This window comes from Anguilla rostrata, chromosome 10 (assembly GCF_018555375.3).
Source record: "Anguilla rostrata isolate EN2019 chromosome 10, ASM1855537v3, whole genome shotgun sequence".
Taxonomy (NCBI): domain Eukaryota; kingdom Metazoa; phylum Chordata; class Actinopteri; order Anguilliformes; family Anguillidae; genus Anguilla; species Anguilla rostrata.
This window is the reverse complement of record NC_057942.1, coordinates 26572158-26596906: the sequence shown is the minus strand read 5'-3', so window position 1 is coordinate 26596906 and position 24749 is coordinate 26572158. Positions and strand designations below refer to the sequence as shown.

Here is a 24749-nt window from a genome sequence, read left to right as displayed (position 1 = left end):
GTCCACCTGGTCTGTTCTTAATATTTTAAGTAAATTCCAACAAATGGTTTCACAGTATTTTAGCAATGTGATTTGTTGGTCAAGTCCTCATTTCTATTCATGAAATTAGCTTAAATAATACAAGAAGATTTCAGAAAAATAACTTGTTGGACTTATAGCCATTTATTTAGGTATGGCCAATTCAAATGATCACTTCAAATAATTTTCAGTAATTTATACTGTAATTTTTTTGAGACACTGTTACCTTTAAATAAAATTATAGTCACATTTACATGGCCTCTGAATTATTTTTTACATGCGTTTAAGCGTGAAGAATAACATGACAAAAATTATTTTCAGCACACTTTCATTAACGAGTTGCAGGAGGATTAGCCGAAAAAAGATATACATTTATTTATGTATATTTGTCGTTTTTCTGCTATTCCTCCTGCAGCTCTTAGTACCCTGCTTTCAAGAGCACCTTGGTTCATGCTACCTGGAGTGAACCTAAAATATTTTCCTCTTGTTGACACTTTCATTACCTTTTAGTTACACATTTAATCACATTATTACATTACTTAAAGATAATGTTGAAGTTTTTTAAATTGTTGTAAGTATACTGAGACTTTTTGAGCATGAAAAAATTAAACTTATACTGTTTAGGATGGAAACAATAATTATTAAATGGATAACTATTAAATACATGTTAAAGGTACTTAAGGATGCAGGACTTTGCTCAAAGTTGTGCAAATTTGGGTCAGATGGTTGATTCTCAGGTGGTTGATTCTCAGGTGGTTTCTTAAATTTGTTAGCGTCTTTGACTGCTTGCTTTTTCAGATAAATGCAGCAAATCACTTCCTCTCGATTTTTGGGCTTTTCTCTGTTCTTGAGCATCAAATGTGCCCCAATGGATGAAGTCAGGTGGGGCTTTTGCAATGAGATGCATTTTTTTGCAATCATTATTTCACTATGTTTATTGCTGTTTTAAGCTTAATGCTAGGCTATTTGGTATCAGTAGGCCTACATTTCAAAGAGTGTGAATTGTGCACACACTCATTAATAACGTTTAATGTCTTGCTGCAGCTTAGTTTTAACTATTAAAGTAGCAAACCAATGGAGGTCGGATACATGTGGATTTATTTGAAATTTTGAGAGAATAAAAAGGTAAAATAAAAGGAAACTGAGACAGTTTATGGAAACAATCATAGAAGTTCATTGTCCCCAGTTCATGTAGGCCTAATTATTCCGATTATACAATTGTCGGCACAGCCCTATACCTTGCATGAACTAAAAATTTAAATTCACTTAGGCAAGGTTAGCACACATTAAGGTTAAGCGCACGCCCCCAAGTAGACGAAAGTACTGCCACTGGAATTCCGTTTGCACTGCATTTCTAATATCTCATACTCCTCTAAACAGAGAGAACTATTAAATTAAAACACTCTTCAAATCAGTGTGGTTTCTGTGCATTCATTGCAAAATGTCACAATTGGACTGAGAATTATTTGAAAAGAATAACACAAGAAAACAACAACAATAAGAAAACAACAGTAAGTAGTGTTTGGGATTGTTTTTGATAGGGCCATGTAAAACTGTAAAGTATTCTATAAAGGCTCGGACATACTTTCCGCGTTCCACGCACGTGGTTCCATTCATACTACAATTGAGGGTCCGCGTCGGCCTAGCGTTCCACGCATGCACATTTCCCAATCCACACTCCGTTCCAGTTGGTGGCGGTAATGCACCATAACGTTGTTTTCCAACTGCCATTAAAATCAAGAAGAAAAAGAAGCAGCAGCATGCACATTAGGAAAAAAAATAGTATTTTCATCTCTCCCAAGCGTTTGCGCGATTTCTCGCCAGGAGTTCAACGCCATTTGACTGTCTTTGTATTCTTTCAAAGACGAATTATATAAATGTGGGTAACGGCGGATTTCCTTGCACAAAGCATCCATTTTGTTATCTGGAGCATGAGCAGTTGGCGTGCATGCTATGTGTACAGTCCGCACAGTCACAGATTTTGGGCTGCGCACGGACGTCCGCATAGGGGTCCGTGCGGACGTCCGCGTAGGGGTCTGCACGGACCCTTGCGGACATGGGTGGATGACGACATTTACGTCAAGCGGACCAAAGCGGGCCCACGCGGACACGGAAGGTATGAAGCGGGCTTAACGCAGGGAGTAGCCCCTTGCTGTGTTAAAAATACTCCTTCCATGCTGTGGTGCAAGGACGAGCCTCACCGTCTCTGATCCCAGACAGACTGTGCCAGTGTTGACTGTGACTGGTAGCGCCATAGGGCGATGTACAATTGCAGAGTACACTCACCGGCCGCTTTATTAGGTACATCTATTAAGTACCAGGTAGGACCATCTGCTTCCAGAACAGCCTGAATTCTTTGCAGCATGGATTCAACAAGGTACTGAAAACATTCCTTATGGATTTTGGTCCTTGCTGACTTGATAGCATCACACAGTTCTAGCAGATTTTCCGGGAACACATTCATTATGCGCACCGCCCGTTCTATTTCATCCCAAAGGTGCTCTATTCACTTAAGATCAGGGGAATCATTGAAGTAAAGTCACTGTCATGTTTGTGTAACTTGTTTGAGATGATGTGTGCTTTGTGACATTGTGTATAACCCAATTGGAAGTATTCATTTGAAAAAGGGTGGCCATAAAGACTGTTGCCATAAAGGGATGCACATGATCAGCAACAATTCTTAGGAATGATGTGGCATTCTAATGAAGCTCAGTTGGTATTCAGGAGCCTAATATGTGCCAAGAAAACATCCCCCACATCAGCATGTCACCTCCACCATCCTGCACTGTTGACTCAAGGCAGCAGGGGTCCATTGATTCGTGCTGTTCCCACCAAATTCTGACCCTACCCTCTGTCTGTTGCTGCAGAAATCGCGATTTGTCAGACCAGGCAACATTTTTTCAGTCTTCCGGTTTTGGTGATTACATACCCACATTAGCCTCAATTTTCCTGTTCTTAGCTGACAGGAGTTGAGGCTGGCGTGGTCTGAAGTTGAAGCTGTAGCTTATCCGCTTCTAGTTTTAATGCGTTGTGCATTCAGAGATGCGCTTTTGCACTCTACTTTTGTAAAAAAGCAGTTCTTTGAGCATTTGTGGCTATTCTGTTACCTTGAACAAGTCCCATTCTCCTCTGACCTCATTAACAAGGCATTTTCGGCTGCTGAACTGCTGCTCACTGGATGTTTTTTTGTTTATCGCACCAATCTCTGTAAACACTAGAGACTGTAGTGTGTAAACATCCTGCAGAGACAGGTTAATGCGCAAAATGAGAAATGGAAACAGTTTCTTCGAATAAGTTCTGACATAGCAAACATTTAAGTCACATGACTGATCAGCTGTTTCCGTTGTCGGCATCTTCCCATTTCTTTCTTCTTCGTCTCCAGACAGCATGAAACATGGCAAATACTGGCTGACATGAAAGAACAATTACAACTTGCCCAACTGAAAGTAATTCCTGAAGACCTCTCTCCATTTTTCGCTATAGTTTTTCGCTCGTAGACTTGTTTTGTTTCCAGTTTGCAACCTCTTCGTCTACTCTGTTTATTACAGCCATGCGTAATGTAGCCTATACCGCCAACTTCTGACGTAACTACGCTTTGCGTAGCCTGGTTCATTCGCTCCAAACCATTTAATGGAAACACCCTTAATTCGCATTTTCTTTTTTTCTTTTTTGCGATATTTCAAAAGTTTGCTTAAAATTCACTTGACAATTTAATGGAAACCTGGCTAGTAAATCAATGATACAGTCCTATTCGCTTCTGTTTTGCTCAAGAAAATGATGTCAGCTAGGTCTATCAGCAAACATATAGCTTAGCTATGCCCAGAAGTCCTCAATAATAATAGTATTTTCAAAGAAATTATGAAAACTCGTTGACAGCGTTTTGTTAGGTGCAGCGTCTTTTACTGCTACCACAGAGTGAATGCATAAGTGAATGCGTTGATAAGAAAATTTTCGGTTAAGCTGACCTATAAAACGCTATTCCAAAAGAAAAATCAGACATGTTATAGGCCTACATCGTTAGAAAGCTTGTACTCTCACCTACTGAATAAATGAATTGTCAATAAAGCCAGACTGTACTAAAAAGTGTGACAACACCGTAAACAACGTGTGGTATTACGCACATCTGTTTTGGAAGGTACCCAGGCATCACAAATGCGCCTATATATTTCAGAAACTGATTGTCCAAGACAATATATGACTACTCAGTCTTAAAAGGGACATCTCTATGCGTAAAACCAATGGTAAGGTTGTACATTTATTCCAGTTTTAGTCCCAGATATTGACTGTAGAATGACATGGTATCATTTTTTAAAACTTTGTCTTGTTTATTTCGTTATTCAGTGAGCAGCGTTTTCACTGCTGTATTGGCATATCTTAGGGCTATTTTTGGGTTTATCTTGTTGCTATGACGGAATACGATTTTTGAGCGGTGAAAGATAATTTTTATGAATGCCCAGATAGACAATATTGCCCATTATGTCATGAGTGGGGGGTGTATTTTAGATGAGACTGCAGGGAGTGGGTGCTTGTTAAATGAACGACTGGCGCGACAGTGGTAGCGCTGCAAAACTCTGTATTTGGCATAGTTGTCGTGTATCATTTCGTAATGAAACTAGAACACAGAGTTTGTATTTTCAACTCAGGTTGGTCGCTCGAGCGATGAATGTCTGAGTTGAGCAATCTAGGCACACCAGCGTGCAGACCATTAGGGGGCTTGTGCAAAGGGGTTAAGCGTTGTTCAGTGTCAGTAAATTTGTCAGCAGCGGTCGCTTTCTGCAAACCACCACTCAAGTTTCCATACTAGTCATACGCCATAACTGTTAAAAGTTTTAATATAGCAACTTGTTATAGCAACATACTTTTTTAAAGCACTCAAAAGCTGCAAAATTCACGGCCTGTAATACATTTTTCCCTTAGGCACATGCATATCTGTTATATTTTAACTAACTCCTTCAGTCTGTTTGACTGAAGCAAAATTTGGTCCATAATTCTTCCTCATGAAGAACAAATTTGTCACTTTGAATTTTCAAAAACAAAAAAAAAATTAAAACCGCAAGCGGCATTGGGAGGGGTCCAAGAATTGGCACTATTGCGCCCACTATGGAGCGAACAACTTAGTCATTTTTTGCCAGTTTGTGCTGCTTACTACTGTATCAGAATGCTGTTGCCTGACTTGTCTTCAGCCTTCCTAAGTTCGGACGTCACCTCCTGTGGTCACTCCACTTGCTACAGCCCCTGCCTACCTACAGGACATAATTCAACCCTACACGCCAGCTTGACCACTACTCTTTTCTCCAGTGCGGCTACTTGCACTCCCTGTCATCCGGGTGAATGGTTCTCGCTTGTCCCGACCACGGAGCTTCTCCATTCTAACCCAGTGGTGGAATGAACTCCCCATTCCTTTACGAACCACTCGGTCACTGCAAATGTTTCACCATGGTTTGAAGACGCATCTCTTCAGACTGTACCATGACTAACTCTAACACTACTCATTCGCAAGGTTACTCCCAATCTCAGATCTGTGTTATATCACTTTTATCCTTGTATCTTGATATTCTAGTACTTTCATGTTACCCTTGGATCTTCATCTAGCACTTTTGTGTTGCACTTGTACTATCATCTTAATGTTGTAGCTCTCTTATAATATCTCTTGTAATCATGCCTCACTTCTAGTTTGACTTGCCATAACTTTAATGTCTTAGCCTATGTTGTGTTAACTAGACTCGATGTTTATAGCTATGGGTAACTGATAATTTAATGAGAATCTTATTGGACCTGTGCTGTATGCACTTATTGTATGTTGCTTTGGATAAAAGTGTGCCAAATAACTGTAATGTAATGTACTAATCCTTCAGGCTCGAACTCTAGTGTTCTCTTTTTAAGGTAAATGCAGTACGGTGTGTCAAGCTGCAGTAGCCTATTTGTTATGAAATTTGATTAATAGCTAAATTATTTAATACAATGTTGGCCTACTGTTTACCATGACTTTTAACATGATGGGTAGGTCTGCTATTTTTAAGCTGCATTCTGTTTCAAATTTGTGCTGTGAATATTGCAGTATTGTAAGATTTCCATTATACACAAGCGACATACAGTAGAATGGCTTCGCTGAGGCAGTGTGCTAGCCTATGTCCTTGTAGGCTGTGTAATTGGCTAGCCGCTGCTGCTTATTGGCATGAGGTTGTTTTCTTAATTTTGTATGTTTGTTCAACGTTACTGTCTTTTTGTTTTGTAGACCTGACCACTTGAATGGACACATAAAACAGGTCCACACGTCTGAAAGACCCCATAAGTGCCAGGTGAGTGAATCACCATTTCCTATGGATGGATCTACTCTGGTTCAATTGCATTAAGGCACTGGCCTGGTGTATACCTGGAAGCTAATTTTCAACCCTACGGATGCTAATGATCTATCTTTATAAGGGAATGCTCAAGTATGCTCTTTGTAGATGGAAATATGTAACTAGATCAGGGCCAAAAGTTTGGTAAATCAGTATGGATCTGAAAAAGGAGAAAGTTGAAAATGAAATTGATTGAATTTGAACAAGAAAAGTGGTTTTGAATCTGCTTCTTTCACATACATTGTTTATTCTTTCCTGTTTAAAACTTTTCTTTTTCAGTTTCAAATCTTTTTCTTTTTCAACCAACTTTTGGCCCTGTTTTAGCATGGGTTGGGGTTTAGAAGAGAGGGGCATGATGTGGATGTGGTATCCCTTGAATAACAGTTTATCAGAATAAACAGTAGGCCTAAATAGACTGACTGGGTGCTTTGCTAACACACTCTCATGATGACAACTTGTAGTATGTTATTGTTGTATGTAATTATGACTATGCTTATATGTATTTAGCTAACTTGGACAATTAGCTATTTAGCTTGTGGAAGCTTATAGTATAACCATAAGTATAACGGTACTAAACCCTGAAGGTGTTGAGTAGTAAGGTGGCTAGCAAGCTATACCTTGAAATTAAATTGTGCCTTCTGGAATCGGTATACCTTGCATGTTTTCTGGTGATCCAACGTTGCCAAGCAGGCCCGCCGTGTGTCTTGCTCGTGCCCGGGACAAGATGATCTCAAAAGGCCACCCCCGTGCGAAAAAGATGAAATACAGCAACAAACTCAGACATGCTGTCATTCCCAACTTTAATGCTTTGAATTTGTCCATGGATTTAGATTTCACGAGATTTCACGTCAGATTTACATGGGAAAAAAATACATATTGGGCCCCCCCTTGACCCAGGGCCCGGGACAACTGACCCGGTGTTCCCCCCATGTCGGCAGCCCTGTTGCCAAGACATCTCCTTTTTGATTGTGGAATTATGTTCCTTACAATGCATAATTTGCATTTTTATCTCTTTAAAATGAAAGAGCGTTTGGCTTTAATGCTTTCCCTTTCGCATTAGTAAAGCAAAATTCTAAAGACACTTCCTGGTTTTCATCTGTTCAAATTGATCACTGAAAAAAAACGTTTACCCAGCTAACTCGGGTCACCTTGGATTTTGGGTTTGAATCAGTTGCTGATCTCAAGGAGAAAACGGTAACGTTAACCATGCACGGTTGATGGGAACATTGTAAGGTCTTAATTGATGAGAACATTTAAAAAATGTGCCTTTGAAGTGGTAAAGGAAGTACAGAAAATTCAACATTTAATGGTTTTTTGTTGGTACGTATTTTGCCTGCTACCTAACTAGCAACCAGCGTTCTTCAGGTCGAAGCTAACAGCATACTCTTGAGGTGGAAACTAGCAAATGTTCCAGATCATATAGACTGGGGTCATTGTGGGAAAAGCTACTAAGTATAGTAATGACACTTGAGGGAGCTCCAGGAGTGGACAATAGGAGTGGGGAAAAAAAAACAACTTAAAGTTCCATATCAGAGCACTTAGAACCCAATTCCATTATGGTATGAAATGCGAATATCGGCCCGATATATCTGTCAATCCAATCTGTCGGTTGACCTCTAGTCAGGAGTTGAGCTGCATTTTTTTCATATAAATTTTTTTTAGTGATTGCTCAGAATTTATTTATTTATTTCTTACATTTATGGCTAGTATTATTCAATCACACTAGCTAACGGACCTCTCAATCAAAATTCAACCAGGATTTAGGCATTTTACAGGCTCGTGTTTCCATTTTTTCTTTCTTCCTTCAGACAGATTTTGTGTATTAAAATGAATAAAAGACTATTTTAGACATGGCATAGTTTAACCGGTCAACCTCTGGAGCGCATTTCAGTAACAATTGTCAAAATACGCTTCACAGGCAACCCTGGCCTACACCCCCACAGGAGCAAGCCTAAGGCAACTGTGGCAAGGAAAGACTTCCTGGTAACATATAGGAAGAAACCTTACAAAGAACCAGACTCAAGGGGGAAACCCATCCTCTGGGCGGCTCAGGGTGTAGGTCTAAATAACCAGCCTGGTCAGTCAATGTACACAATCAAATTAATGGCAGCTTAGGTTACAATCCTAAAGTGGCAGCTCAGATGATGGGCGGGGTTGGGTGGTGATAGTGGGGAGTGGCAGCCGACAACGGTAGTGGGCAGGGTGGAGGCGGTGACGAAAGAGGGACAGGACCACAGCGGTGGGGGAGTCTGGTCTTGTTACCTAAAGGTCACAGGTTTGATTCCCAGGAACGACACGCCCGTTGTACTCTTGAGCAAGATACTTAACCTGCTTTGCTTCAGTATATACCCAGCTTTATAAATGGATGCAATGTAAAAGTTGTGTAAGTCGCTCTGGATAAGAGCATCTGCTAAATGCCTGTAATGTAATGGTGAAGAAAATTGAAAAGACCATTCGGAAATGTGCAGTAGAACAACAGGGAGTGTTATAAAATAACAGAGGCACAAATTGGGGATTACAAAGTGACGTAACCAGGAGTAATCTATCGCTGCATAGCTACGGATTCCTCAAAAAAGAAGATACCATGAAATCAACAGAATACCGATCAGTGTCTTGTGCGACCACCATTTGCCTCATGCAACGCAACACATCTCCTTCGCATTGACTTGATCAAATTGTTGATTGTAGCCTGTGGAATATTGTCCCACTCCTCTTCAATAGCTGTACAAATTTGTTGGATATTGGTGGGAACTGGAACACGCTGTCGTATGCGCCGGTCCAGAGCATCCCAAACATGCTCAATGGGTGACATGTCTGGTGTGAGTATGCAGGCCATGGAAGAACTGGGAGATTTTCAGCTTCAAGGAATTGTGTACAGATCCTTGCAACATGGGGCCGTGCATTGTCATGCTGAAACATGAGATGATGGCGGTGGATGAATGGCACAGCAATGGGCCTCAGGATCTCATCACGATATCTCTATGCATTCAAGTCGGCATGGATAAAATGCACTTGAGTTCTCTGCCCATAGGATATGCCTGCCCATATCAACACCCCACCACCACCATGGGCCACTCTGTTCACAACATTGACATCAGCAAACCGCTCACCCACTCAACGCTATACACGCTGCCTGCCATCTGCCCTGTACAGCTGAAACCGTGATTCATCAGTGAATAGGACCGTTCTCCAGTGTGCCAGTGGCCATCAAAGGTGAGCTCGTGCCTACTCACGTCGATTGTGACGCAGAACTGCAGACAAATCAAGACCTCGGTGAGGACGTCGAGCACGCAGATGAGCTTCCCTGAGGCGATTGCTGACAGTTTGTGCAGAAATTCTACGGTTGTGTAAACCAACTGTCATCAGCTGACCGTGTGGCTGGCCTCAGACAATCCCGCAGGTGAAGAAGTCGGATGTGGAGGTCCTGGGCTGGCATGGTTACACGTGGACTGCGGTTCTAAGACCTGTTGGAAAAACTTCCAAAATCTCTGAAATGACGCTGGAGGCGACTTATGGTGGAGAAATGAACACCCATTACTCTGGCAACAGCTCTACAGTACATTCCTGCAGTCAGCATGCCAATTTCATGATCTCTTAACTCTTGAGGCATCTTTGACATGGTGTTGAACAACAAAAAAAATTTTAGGGTGGCCTTTTATTGACCCCATCATAAGGAACACCTGTGTAGTGATCATGGCTTTTAATCAGCATCTCGATTTGCCACACCTGTGCAGGAGATGGATTATCTTGACAATGGAGATATGCTAGGTAACAGTGATATAAACAAAATTGTGGGCAAAATGTGAGAGAAATAAGATCTCTGTGCACATAGAACAAATCTTTGAGGTATTATTTAAACACGTTAAAAATGGCTGCAAAAATACAAGTTTTGTGTTTATATTTTTGTTCAGTATATATTGTGCTATATTGCACACAATTCTATTTAAAAATAGAAGGAAATGATAGCAGTACAAACGTTTTACTCAAGATTCTGAACAATAACATTTATCAGGTGACAATGAAGCACATACTGATCTAGTTGTGAGAAAAACATAGACTAAGTGAAATCAAGGTGACCATAAAACTAATAATGCATTAGTTGCTAGTTGTTTGTGGTCATTTCTACCAGCCACCTAGCTAGCTAATCAGGTCTAGCTTTCATGGCATTAGCTGGCATTTCAGAATTTGAAAAAAATTGAAAACAAGTGGGAATGGATCCTACTGGATATAAAATCTTAATCACCAAATTAAATAGGAAGCCTTGTCTATCATAATAATTCAAATACAAAATTCAATCTTACATTTTAATATATATATATTTAAATTCCAACTGGTTCTACTTTGTCTTTATTGATGACAATGATTAGTTAATTATTTGAATCATGAATTCACTTTTTTATTTTACTTTGTGCCAGTAAAATTGTATAAAACTGCTCTCAATTTTAATGTTGGCATTTCCCACCACTTCTAACAGAACCTATCATGCCCCTGTACAACACTTAAACATAGTGCAGTATGTCCACGGTAGTAAGTAATCAAACTGAATTTTACATGTGAGTGTGACTTGTAAACATTGCTTTAAATCGTTGTTTGTGTTAATTTATCAGCTTAGAATATTGGGGTGGTGCAAATTGGATAGTTGCTTGAGAAGTGGCTTGACAATGTGGTTTTCACAACATCTAGATTGCAGAGGACTGAAGTACCATGTGAGAACAAGAGATAATGAACTGTTACAGTTACAGCTGTAAACAACTGTTACCTAGTTACAGCATTCTGATCTGTATGTGGCAGCAACTGACTTCCTCTTTACTTTCTCAAATATTTCCATAAAAAGTAAAGCTAAAGCATTTTGTCTCTGTTCTCTTTGCAGATCTGCAATGCATCCTTTGCCACACGGGACCGTTTGCGCTCTCACTTAGCCTGCCATGAAGACAAAATCCCTTGCCAGGTGTGTGGAAAGTTCCTGCGGGCTGCCTACATGACTGACCACCTCAAGAAACACAGCGAGGGTCCACATAATTACTGTGGTATATGCAACAAAGGTAATCCTTTGTCTCTGTCATGTCTAAGCTCACTTAAACTTATGATGCATGGAAAATGGTTAATATGATCTAGGCCTGTATGCTTTCATTCACAATTAAAGGCAGGTACCCATCATGACAGCCTTGCAGAACATAGAATATTGGCTGTGGAATTACAGTAAAGCTGCGTTCTCACCAGACGCGCTTTAACAGCTTGCGGCACTTTTCTTCTAGTTATTTTCAATGAGTTTGAAGTGTTTTCTACGTTGTTTTTGCATACCAGATGCCCTACTTTTACCCACCAAGGGGGCCTCACTGTTTTTGGTGTGCATGGAGCTGAAAATGATCCTATTTTTAAGTGCTCTGAGAAAAAAGCGCCCTTTGACACTGTCATACTCCGTTATGACAAGGACTGGCCTGTTTAAAAGCTGACATTGTACTTATTAAATTGACATAATGTTGTTGAAAGCAGGGCTAAGCTCCATTATATTATTATGAAAAGATTCATGAATTTAATTTCTAACAAGACCAAACATGCATATTTTTTGAGGTAATTCAGTTCATGTAAAAGCATTACTTCTGCTTCTAACACCAGAGGTGATATTTGTAGACAAATAATCCAGTCAGTTGTGAGCTCCATTTTCAGGCAAAATATTTTCCAAGTAACAAAACCAAATCGCACCACATTGGTGCTTGAAACTGGAACTGCTTCTAGAAATGTAGATTTCAACCGTCACAACAATCATTATCTATACAGACATAAAGATTTTCAATCAGTGATTTCAATTAAATTCCACAGATTGCATTCAAACTTAAAATCAAAACTGAGACAAACTGCCAGAGGTGGCACCCATAGATTGCATGCCTAGATTAGCATGACTTTTAATTGCCCCAAAACTTTTCCTTTGTGGTTTGTGGAGGGGGAAACGAACAGCATTCTTATAAACAATATGATATTGTCTCCAATTCACTGTTTCTCTAGGGCTATAATCTAAATATCTGACATTATCCAATGATAGAATTTCCCATGAGCTAAGAGATTCTGTTCGTCTGGAACAGAATGCTAAATAAGTTTTCTTAAAGCAAATGTCTTCTTAATCTTCTTTATTTATCCGGGGCTATGTTCTTTTACAAAATTGGTTTGAGCAGTGATGGGTGTCCTAGACCACCAGACTTGTATTTTGGCAACTTACTCAAGATTATTAAAAATGTTTTGCACCAATTTGTCTCTCTCCTTTGGAGGTGGAGGCCAGAGACTTTGCTGGGTGTTTATTTGCAGCGGTCTTGGACTTTTCCTAGGCAGACTGGGAGGTGAAGACACAGGGGTTTTTCCATATTGGACATCTTAATGATAGGCAGGAAGTTCATGGGTTGAAGATGTCTGTGTGAAGTTGGTAGGTTGAAGATGTCTGTGTAGGTCTTTTGAGTGTGACTTGCCGAATGTGTGTGGGGAACAGGGAGTTAGGGGAATGGTGTTGAATGAATGTACCCGATACACATAAGTGCAGTTAGCTGGATGTCATTGTGATGTGTGTAACTAGACTAGACTGAGGCACAATACTCTGATGCAGTATGCAGAGAAGATTGTTTCTGGATTTTGCCTTTCTGATGGTCTTTTAAGGACAGGGTCCTATAAAGAGTCACTCCCTGGCATGCTGGGTTTAGAGTGTGCTTCAGTGCAAGTCCAGTCAGCTGTATGTTTGGCTCTTTGGCGGCCTTAGTGTTGTCGAGGTGGAGTACACTGAAACACAATTTTTTTCTGGGCTTGGTTTTAAATTTCAGGGATTGCAGTGCCCGTCTAGTCTTGAAATGTCTTCAGTCAGCACCTGCTCCAGTGAGTCAGTTGGATGCTGTGGTTGCTAGCCAGATGCTATCAATGTAGATTAATTTGCTCCGTGCACTTCTGTTCTGTCTGAGGCACAGTAATGGTGGTTTCTGTTGCCCAGGCAGGAAGTGCTCTTGACAGTTTCAGGAGAAAATCCTTGTGCCAGATGGTTCCATAGGCAACTGTGAAGTTGTTCCTGTCTTCAGCTTTTTCTAACAGCCATTCTTAATGTAGTTGGTGAGGGCCAGTACCAATATTCAGACAGTAGGTCCAGAACATGGCAGCGATGCCTTTGACCACATGTACTGTCTCATGATGCACAATGGACCATAGTTTTACCAAGGGAGAGAGGGTGATTCCTACCTCATCCCTCACAATTGACTCCTGATCCATTGAGCAACCACAATCTGCTTCCAGGAGTAGCTCCGGGGCTCGTTGAAAAACGGGAAAAGAAGCTGACACTTTTCTGTACATCCAAACTGGTTTGCTTTTACTAACATTAGTGAAGGCTTCAAATCAATTGTGCTGTCCAAGGGAGGAAGGGGGGATCATTCTTTATTCCTTCCTTCTTTCTACAAGGACAGGTATTTGATTGCAAGACACATTATGAACCTTTTCTTCCAGAACTTTGTCCTATTCTGTCTGATCCAGAAAAATTAGTAGGAGCAGTCACATTTTAGTGACTGATTATTCTGCAGTTAGTTCAGTGCACTGCTGGGATTAAACAGGGTTATGTTACCATTTATTTGCCTCCACTGGGTTAAACAGGGTTATGTTACTATTTATATGCCTTGACCTTTTTCACGTTTTGCCTCGTTACTCATTTAACAGCGGTGAAATATATATTTTTCCACTTACACAATAAATTCTTAATTTTTATTCAACGTTTTTTTTTTCCAAAAATTGAACTTGCATTTCTCATTTATAAAATAATTCACGCCCCAGAGTCAATACTTTGTAGAAATTTTCGGCAGCTATAACAACTCTGCATTTTCAGGTATGACTATGCTTTGTGCATTTATACTTCAAAATTTTGGCTCAGTCCTCCATGCAAATTTTCTCCAACTTTCTCAAGTGAGGCACAAAGCAGTACTGGACACAAATGTGCTGCTCTTACCAAGGATTTCAATTTCCTAAACCCCAATTAGACACAGTCGTCTAAAAATAGCATTCTCGTAAAATCATTGCTTTCATCAGTCATTGATTGAAGGTGCACTGCTGTAACACATACATCATTGTAAAGCGTACCTGTACTGTATATGATTTTGGAGATAATGGTAGTTTATTTAAGACGGGGGAGGATTCTTACAAAAAAACATGAATTTTACGTGTGGCTTAAGGGGTTAAATAAGATTTATGTCTGTTTTTGCTGAGCCATTCCAATTTACTCACCTTCTTGTTTTTAAGCAATTCTTTGTAGTTAGTGTTGTCTTTGCCTTAAACACAGATCTATTTTGGACAGAAACTGGTTCTCCTCAAAGGTTTGTCTGAATTTGGCTTCATCCATCTTGCCTCTAATGGCAGTAAGCTTCTCAGTCCTGCTGGGAAGGAACTCCACAGTATGATTCTGCCAACACCATGCTTGATGGTAGGTATAGTGTTACCTTGGTGATGGGCTGTGTTTGGTTTGTGGCAAATATGGCACTCTCAGACTAAAAAGCTCAACTTATAAAACCACAAAATCATCCACCAGATGGCTCCTGGCCTATTTCACATGTGCCTGAAGAAGTGGCTTCCATCTAACCACTCCTCCAACAATGATACATAGCTTCAATGATGCGAAGCACCATGAGTGCTACTCACTCCCCATCTGGAGAATCGTCTGACTTATAAACAAGAGTGACAGAATGGGCTCTATTTTCCAGAATCAGTGGCGCATGGACGCAATCAAGTGCGCGGTGGACTGAGCGTGACTTGTGATTTTTCGTATTTTTGGGACAAGATGTAAGAAGTGCATTGTGCAAAATGTGTGGTGCTCCTGGAAACAGGGTTGGGTTATACTAAATATATTATCAGTGGGTGTGGTGCAGCATTTAATAATAGCCAATCAAATTACCTCTTTTCATTCCCTTTAAGAGCCGTGCGCATTGTGTAGGGTGTGCTGCCAATTTTTGTAGCCTACCGCTCCAGTGGCAGACTGATATACTAATCAGATGTTTCTCAAAATGTTCTTTTGTGGGAGGTGCAGATTTGGGCTGTCACTTTTTTTCTTTCAAAAATTGAGTTTGATCAAATCCCATAAATAAGAGAAATTTGTTCAAATTTGTTCAAATTTTCTTCCATCAGTTGTAATTTGCCATTAAATCTGTAGCTAAATAGCTTAAATGCTGTATGCTATAACATAGAAATAATGACAACAGTATCTTGAAGTTTTATTAAACAAAATAAAACCAGGGGAGATCATAGAGTGCCAGTGATCCTGTTCACAGCAGTACAATGACTTGGTGTTGCTTAAATGAAAGAAAGAAAAATGATAACACACAAGTCCATCATTAATTCACAACAAAGGCATGGCTTAACTGAACTGAGCAGGATTTGAGTGGTGGTTTCGTCATGTTGTAAATACATCCATTTTGATTATTTATCTCCTGGTTACAAATCAGCGTAGGTTTGACTTGTATTACTTACTCAGACATTGCTAAGCAATGAAACAGCAAGTCTATCCCCATGTGGCATGGCACATCTACGTACAGAATGTAAATAGAACATACATATAAAAGGGGAAAGAAGAGGTAAAACCTGCTTTCCACTTCACACGTGATTCATAATTGGCTAACAAATTACGTACAGTAAAGCCTACAGAAAATGGAGATTGGCTTAAAAAGGTTTCTTGACTCTTCTCTATTGACCGGACTACATGGACAAAATAAACATGACAAAACCAAAACTCATCCAATCCTGCATAAGTGCCGTTTTTGACAATAAACAAAAAACATTCTCAAACCAAAAGTCCAAATAGTGTATCCCCCAACAGAGAATTAAACCTCCACCCAGAGTACCTTCAAAAATAATAAAGGAAAAATAGCAAAGCAAAATAACAAACACACTAACTGGAGCGCTATACGGCGAACAGAGGGCAGCAAGGAGAGTCGAGGTCGTGAATGAGCAAATGATCACGAAATCCAATCAGCAAACAAAGCAAAAGGGGCTAGGCGAGAATCGGAATTGAATACGAGAGCGAATGGTCAGACACACAAATCATGGGGCAAATAAACTAGAAGGGCTATGGCAATAATCAAAGGCGAAATTACCAAACCGTTCCAACGCGTTAAAATATATGCTGAAAATACTATTTTGCTAGCCACCGGCTGGAATAGAGCCCAGTGTGTTAGTGAATGATTTACAAGCCAGGTCAATGAGGTGCTTCGCATCTAAAAAAAAAAAGGCTGTGAAGTGCTGAAAAGATAGTTGGTCTCTGGGCAGTTTCTCCCATTTCTGTCAATGAGCTCTGCAAATTTTGTCAGCATTGTTGCTGACCTCTTAGTCACTTCTCTGACAGTTACCCTTCTCATCTGGTTCCTCAGTTTGGTAGAACAGCCTGATCTTAGTAGTGTTTGGGTGTGATATTTTTATTTCATTTTGTTACAATGGACTTATTGGTGTTCCAAAAAGGTTAAAATCTTTTCAATATTTTCATATTGCTGCAGCTATGTGCTTCCTAACAACTAGATATTGACTTCATCTCAAGTTCCACGGGCAGTTCCTTGCCTGCCTGACCTGATCTGCAGTTTCAGTTGTGACACCTAACTAAGTCAGTGAAATTTGTTCTCCAATCTTGCACTTGATCACAGTTAGATTCAAATTCAACTCAGGTGGATCTCATTAACTTATTTAGTGGCACACATTTAATGTCACAAACATGGATTTTTTTTTTCTTTTAACACGATTGCAAAATAACCGCAATGCATAAATTATGCCATCACTCATTCGCCATCATCAATCAATGTTGAGTTCAATGACCAATATAATGGACATTTTCCTACATTGTTACTGGTCAAAGCATATAATAAACTGTAGCAAAATAATTGTGTTTTTCTCAAGATTATCATTTTAAGGAACATTAATACAGCTTTGAAAAGAACTTACAATAATTGTTCTTTCTTTTAACCATCTCAAAATTAAAATTAGGATCAGTCTTGAAATTACATTACAGGCATGTTAGGGTTGGGTACCGAGAGCCGGTTTCAAATTGAAACGGTTACAAATTTCCAAGAACCGAGAATCTGTTAATAAATGTGCATTTTGAATCCACTTATTGAATCCTGAAAATGTATTTTCAATGGCATTTGTGATGAGTGAAATGCAAAGAGTTTTAATCAACTACCAAGACCTGCTGCACTTACGTCTACATTGGTGGTTATGTAATATGTATGCATCAATGCGCCTGTAATAGACTATGCCCCCACGATGGGGGAAAACAATCCGTTGCACTCCAGATAGTTAGTATTAGCAGTCAGGGGATTACCAAGATTGTAGAAATACCAAACGGTTTGTTGTATGGTGGGCTGTACAAAAAACAAAGCCAAGAACCCAGATTATAAGTTTTATATCCTGCCTTGCAAAAAGATCAAGTCAATGAGGAGAAACAAGTGGATTCAGGTCATTAGACATGAGCGGAAAGCTAGGACCGGTGTACAGTACTGATCCTAGGGGGAAAGTCAGAAAACTGTGGGATCCTGAATAAAGCCCCACTTATATTTGTTGTAAATTAGACAATTTGTTCCCAGTAAGTACTTATAACTTTCATTACTTTCAAGAGGCTGTGCCAGAATGTTTATTTAATTATTTTTATTTTTTTAGAATATGATGTGACCTGTAACTGCATAATTTTCAACATTACATATCACCTACTATAGAAACAGCTACCTTGCTAACGTTATTATCATTACTTTCCTGCTTTTAACTAAGACGCTTTTAACAAAGTTATTCGCTATGACCTAGTTAACATTTATATTAGTTAAAAGCAGCTATGATAATAACATTAATTAAAAGCTGCTTTTTTCACGGGAGCACAGAAGGCTTCAGATCTGGGTTCTTGTTCAGCCCACCACCCGCCACCCGATGACGTGCTGGCATTTTTATAGTCTTAGTAATCTATGACTGTTAATATTAAATCTATGAAAATAACAATTTACTTTTTATGGCTGCATAAATCTGCTGACAATAAAGGTGGTTTTGCATACAACACATTTTTGTTTTCTTTTCATACTCAAAAAATGACAACATTCGGAACCAGGATTCGATAATAACCGGATTCGATAAGCAGAATCTAAATGGTAACCGGAATAGATGAAATCTAAACCGATACCGAACCCTACTTGACATAGACTTTTGACTTTTCATCACTCATGTGTTTGAAAGTCAATTAGATTGCTGGTAGCACATCATTTAATGGTGCTGTACATGTAAATAATTCTGTATGAAGATATTCTTTGAACATGTTCTTTGGCATGTTTTTATATTGGAATAGTTTTACTTCAAACCTGGTTCATTACTGATTACATTACTGATTTGAACAAAATTGACGTTAAATCAAAACAACCTGATGTAATATTCAGTGTTTGAAAAAGTCTTTAAATTTTCAGACCATTTCGGTCAATGAGTAATAGCCCCGGGGTTAGCTACCTAAGTGTGGGTGCGTGTTTGTGGGTGTTTGTGAGAGTATTTCTGAGATTATTTGAGTGCCTGAGTGCAAGTGAGCATTTTCAGTCTTCTCCATTTTCCGTGTCTGCAGTTTAAAGGATTATAAGACTGCTTTGGTTATTTTGTCTTGTTCTCCTGGTCCCAGGTTTCTCCACTGCCTCCTACCTTAAGGTACACGTAAAAACGCACCACGGCTCTCCTCTACTCCCTGCTGCTACAGTGCACTCCTTTCCAGAGCCCCGCGAGCCTCAGGCACACAACGGCGCCCCCTACAACTCGGGACGCCCGTGCGCAGTGGAAGGCAAGCAGCTGCACAGCATTACTGTCACACTTTTATCTGCTCAGCTGCTGCTTGCGGGGGAAATAGCACTGCATCCATCTTGTGGATGAACACAGATTCATCTTTTTTGTGTGTGCCCCCATACATCAGCACTTATTTATATGCTGCTACCATCATAAGCCCTCTCTCATGTGTCATCACTAGTGACCACTGGAGGGAATGGCGATATCTCTGGAATATAACAGTAGGCTTTGGCCGATATTTACTCTTGTAGCGAGCTATTTTAAGCAATCGGTCAGTCAATAGATCAATCTTTTATTTTATACTAAAATCCTGAGTAGGACTATTTTGACTATATGATGGCAAAGAGAGGAAGGGATACTTGCATCTTGTACGTTTTAACGGCAGTTATGCTTAGATATCTGCCTCATAATTAGATAAATCCTTTACAGTTTAGCAGAGGGGTGAGTTTTCTTTGCGTATCATCTTTACTACCTCTTAGATGATGTTGCAAAAACAAGGTATGTAAATGATATGAAATTTTCCAGAACCCTAGGTGGTAGAATATTATGTAGCTTAAATTAAATTTTAATAATTAAAATGTGGAAATTAGGACTTAATTCTAAATAGTTTAAATGTTTGTGTATATATGTGTATAGACAGTACATTCATATATTAGGCTGCCTGTAGTTTAAAAATACATATTTAGGTAGAGAAGAATTCAGTTAATATGTACATATTTATTGAATAACAAACCAAAGTACAAACAAAAAAAAAATTTCTATGTACAATGACACAAAAATATTACCCTTACTAAATCATCTTGGACTTTCCTCCTTTGGCTTTAATTGTAATTAAACGACTTAAGTGCTTATTTTACTTGCACTACTGGCCAATTATATTAGGCTACCTGCGGTATAAACAAATCGTAAGGTAGATAAGATTTCAGTTGATCTAACTACCCCTCCACCTCCCTCCCACCCCCCATTTGGAAAATGATTTTATAGACTTTCAATAATATGTTTAATTGTAATTAAATCCAAAGGAGGCCATTTTGAGCCATGTCTAAGATTAAGTAAAACTCATCTTTTTGTGTTATTGTGGGTAGAATTTTTTTTTTTTTTTTTTTAAGTTCATACTTTGTTTTCGGTTCAATGAATATGCATATGTTAACTGAATTCTTCTCTACCTAAGATTTAAAAACAAAAAAAACACTGGTGGCCTAATACTTTTGGCCTGTATTGTACTGTGTGTGTGTGTGTGTGTGTGTGTGTGTGTGTGTTTATATATATATATATGCACACACACACACACACAATTGAGGCCAAAAGTTTACATACACCTCGGCTAAAGATATGTCAACTCACTTTTTCAGAACTCTGCACATTTCATGTTACCATAGATTTCTTTTGGCAAGTCAGGGCATCTGCTTTGTTCACATCAGAGGTAATTTTTAAAACAATCGATTAGAGACAGATACATTTCAGATTTAATTCACTATATCAGAATTCCAGTGGATTAAAAGTTTACATACATCAAGTTGACTGTCTCTTTAAACAGTCTGGAAGATTCCAGAAATTGATGTAAATGACTTTTTAGAAGCATCTGATTGGCCAGTTGTCGTAATTAGGAGTTAATTGTGAGTTTTTATTTTGTGTGTATTTAATGGCCTACCTTTAGAGCCACTGTCTTTTTGCCCTTGATACCATGGGAGAACAAAGTCCACAAGTCCAGTTCCTCCTTAGGTGCAATATCCAAACAACAGAAGGTACCACAAGCATCCATACAAACAATTGTATGCAAATATAAAAATCTTGGGACCACATAGACACTGCATCGTAATTAATTTTCAGGGCTGAACAAACTGTGGTCTGAAAGGTTCAACTGAACCTCAAGACAACAACAAAGGAACAGTTGAAGGAGTTGGAGGCATCAGGTACCAAAGTATCTACACCGCCATTAAGAGAATCCTACATCGCCATGGCCTGAAAGGCTATCATGCAAGGAAGAAGTCCCTACTCCAAGACCGGCATAAAAAAGTGAGAATGAAGATTGCAGGTGATCACCAGGACGAAGATCTAGCCTTCTGGGGGAATGTTCTCTGGTCAGATGAAACAGAAATTGAACTGTTTGCCCATAATGATCAGCACTATGTATGGAGGTAAAAGGGTGAGACTTTTATTCCGAAGAACACCATCCCAACTGTGAAGCATGGGGGTGGCAGCATCATGTTGTGGGGATGTTTTGCTGGAAAAGGGACTGGTGCACTTCAGAAAATAGATGACATCATGAGGAGGATTATCTAGAAATACTGAAGCAACACCTCAAGACATCAGCTAGAAAGTTAAAACTTGGTTTCATCTGGATCCTCCAGCAGGACAATGATCCTAAGCATACCTCCAAAGTTGCTTAAAGACAACAAAGTGAAAGTATTGGAGTGGCCATCACAAAACCCTTACCTGAATCTCATAGAAAATTTGTGGACTGAACTGAAAAAGCGTGTTCGAGCAAGGAGGCCCACTAAGCTGACTGATTTACACCAGTTCTGTCGAGAGGAATGGGCAATAATTCCGGCAAGTTATTGTGAGAAGCTTGTGGAAGGCTACCCTAAGCATTTGATTCAAGTTGAGCAATTACAAGTCAATGTCACCAAATACTAACAAAGTGTATGTAAACTTTTGACCAACTGAAAATTATATAGTATATAAAAGTTGAAATAAATCTGTCTCTTGGCTATTATTTTGAAATGACCTCTTATGGAAATGATGTAGATACCCTAATTGACTTAACACAGGAAATGTATGGTAACATGAAATGTGGAATTGTGAAAAATTGAGTTTGAATGTCTTTAGCCTAGGTGTGTGTAAACTTTTGGCCTCAACTGTGTGTGTGTGTGTGTGTGTGTGTGTATTTATTTATATATATATATACAGAGATAGATAGATAGTTGTGTGTGTCTTTAATAACTATGAATGGACAGGTGGTTTTCTTTTAGTATCGGCCGAAGCCTATTGCATCACCTCCATTCCTAGTAAGGCTGGCAGGTTCAGTTGACATTGAACAGACACTACCTCTCAATTAATAACTTCTTGTTTTTGAAAGGAACACTACCAAAGCCCAGTAAAAAGAACTTTGTCCTACAGTAGGTTTGTGCATGGTTTTGCCAGTGGTGAGGAAGCAAACTTTGTCCCAGTATTACGGCTGGGTTTTGGGGTTGTTGCTGTCGTGCATGGCTACTGCTCCCCATCACAATGCTTGTAGCTCAAGGCAGGGTTACACATGAGCACTGCTGTGATAGTGTGCATCTGCCTATTCTTGCTGACATGGCGTATTTGTCTGCTGCTTACATCACCAGCATAAAAGTATTCTCTGGTCAGTGTTGCACTAATATGCATGTCCATATATGTGTTTATTTCTTTTGTTTTGTGTTTGAGCGTATTCATCCATTGATATGTGTTTTTCTTCCTCTGGACTTAATGGATCTTTTTCAAAATATTATTGCCTTTAAGACCAGCAGCCTTTCAGTTGGTAAGATGGGTTGTACATTCTGTTATTCAAAAGTAAGTCATCCAGCACTTTTAGTAGCAATTGCGAGGACTATTCATTTGAAATGCGGTATAGCATCTGCATCTGGTACATAAAATGGTATTTCTGAATCTGTCAACAGATTCACCTCCCAAATCTACTTTTACTTGGCTTTTCATCTGTTTGTTCCCTCATGTTGCAAAATAATTTAATGCAAAAGAAAGTAGAAAACAAATCTCATTCTTGGTTTTCAGACTTCCTAGAGAGTCCATCGCTGCCCTTTATGTTGAAAGTAACATGACCCATCTCCTCTCTAGGAGATGAGAGGTTGGTGAATCAATTCTTGGCCTTGCAAATTGGTGGTTGTCCAGCTGTTGGGGCTACAGGTGGTGAGAGTTGGAAGAGCATTGTTTTGAAAGTTTTCCTGGGATAAGAAAGATTTCAGGTGAGGTGATGAGCCAGTGACAAAAGAGAAGGCTTCAAAAGACAGAAGAAAAGATGAGTTTGAGAAAGGTTGCATGCATCACAACTTTACATCAGTGAAGAAAATGTTACATGGGCCCGGTTGTGGATACTTGGTTTATTCCAACAGGCAGTCTGCTGGTTTGGCAAGTAATACAGGAAAAAGTTTCATTTTCTTTTGGCATTGTTTCATTTTTGCCTTGTTCTTTCTCTAAATAGACCTCTTATAAATTTCTTGGTGTCTTTCACTGATAAATTCCCAGAAACACAAGGAAAAAGTGACTTGCAAGTTTGCCTATGTGAAGGTAAAAACCAATGTTACATTGTTAATGTCTTTGCTGATGTAAAGTTAATCTTCTGACTGTATTTACTGTTCTTTCCCCTGGCCTCTTCTGTTGTTTTCCTTTTTCCTGTCGACTTTCCCAACTCGATGCCGGGACGGTGTTTGTGTAGACCTATGTACCAGTCGCCGGCTGCTGGTCACATTCCCAGAAGCGGATGGTCGTTTTCGTGGGCTTGCTGGGCCCCCAGTGCTGCCCCAGCCTTGTCCTCCCAGCCTGGGCCTGCAGCCCGAGCTACTGCTGGGCAAACCAGGGGGGGCTCCTTATTTCTGGGAGTGTCGTGCTGCTGGCGCGCCAGGCTTCCCCACCCAAGGGCCCCATGCAGGTCAGTACATGGGCAACAGGAATGGCTTGAGCTGAGTAGAATGAGAGACAATATTTGAATGGAGTTTGACATGAAGGGGGGGGGGGGGGTTAATTCACCCCCATGCAGTTCTAGAGGACCTTTTTATTTGTAAACAATATTACAGTTCCCAACTTGTCTTTGCCTAATATTCTCCATTCTCTGCCCCCGGAGCTCACGCCAAACCCAGACTACTTGTTCATGTGCCAGGCTCACCAATACTGCCTTTGAGTCATATCATCCTTAGTTTCTGTGTTCAGGCTCCCTTTTACTGCTTCTTAAACTGTCATACCTTTTTCCTTTTTGCTGAAATTAGGAACCTTATTTGGATATTGCATATTTGCAAAGTATGCCACTATACTTCTAGACCTTTTTATACTGTTCTACTTTTCTTTTCTTTTTTACTTTAAACTTTTACTTTATAAAGGGCACCCCAAAATTTCTGCATGTCAAATATGTCAGTCCTTCCATTGGAACTTCCTTATTATTCATAAGGTCATTTCAATCAAAGTTCAGCATTGGAACTGTGATTGGAGCAGTTGTGGTCAGATGAGACCAAAACCATAGGATCTCCCCACCCAACCCCTAACAAGCTAAAACTTGTCTGAAAATTGATTCTTCCACAGGGCATTGATCCCAAGCATACCTCAAAATCAGACAAAGTTTTCCAATGGCCATCTCAGGAGTTGAAAAATCAGTGGTTTGAATTTAAAAAGTCTGTCCACAAATACAGACCAAATCTGAAGGATTCTGAAAGATTCCATATGGAAGAATGGTCCATACCGTAAAACATGATAGAAGGCCACTAAGTGCTCTTCTCCTTGTTAATGGAGTGTAGTATGGGTAAGGACAGGGCAGGCCTGGTAACCGAAAATCACAGGTTCTATTCCCAGATAAGACACTGCTGTTGTACCTTTCAGCAAGGTGCTTAACCCGCATTGCTTCAGTAT

At 39.7% G+C, this 24749-nt stretch overlaps 1 protein-coding gene across 7 annotated transcripts in view; it reads left to right on the top strand.

Moving 5' to 3' along the window:
* Positions 1–24749, top strand: part of LOC135233785 (POZ-, AT hook-, and zinc finger-containing protein 1-like) — a 62005-nt gene that overhangs the window by 7138 nt on the left and 30118 nt on the right. For 3 of the 7 annotated variants that reach the window (XM_064297668.1, XM_064297667.1, XM_064297671.1), the window contains 4 exons: positions 6254–6317; positions 11230–11401; positions 18994–19149; positions 23569–23781. In XM_064297668.1, the coding sequence (XP_064153738.1) occupies positions 6254–6317; positions 11230–11401; positions 18994–19149; positions 23569–23781 (605 nt within the window). The remainder of the gene's footprint in view (positions 1–6253; positions 6318–11229; positions 11402–18993; positions 19150–23568; positions 23782–24749) is intronic. The other 4 variants (XM_064297672.1, XM_064297673.1, XM_064297669.1 and 1 more) reach the window with 3 other exon arrangements.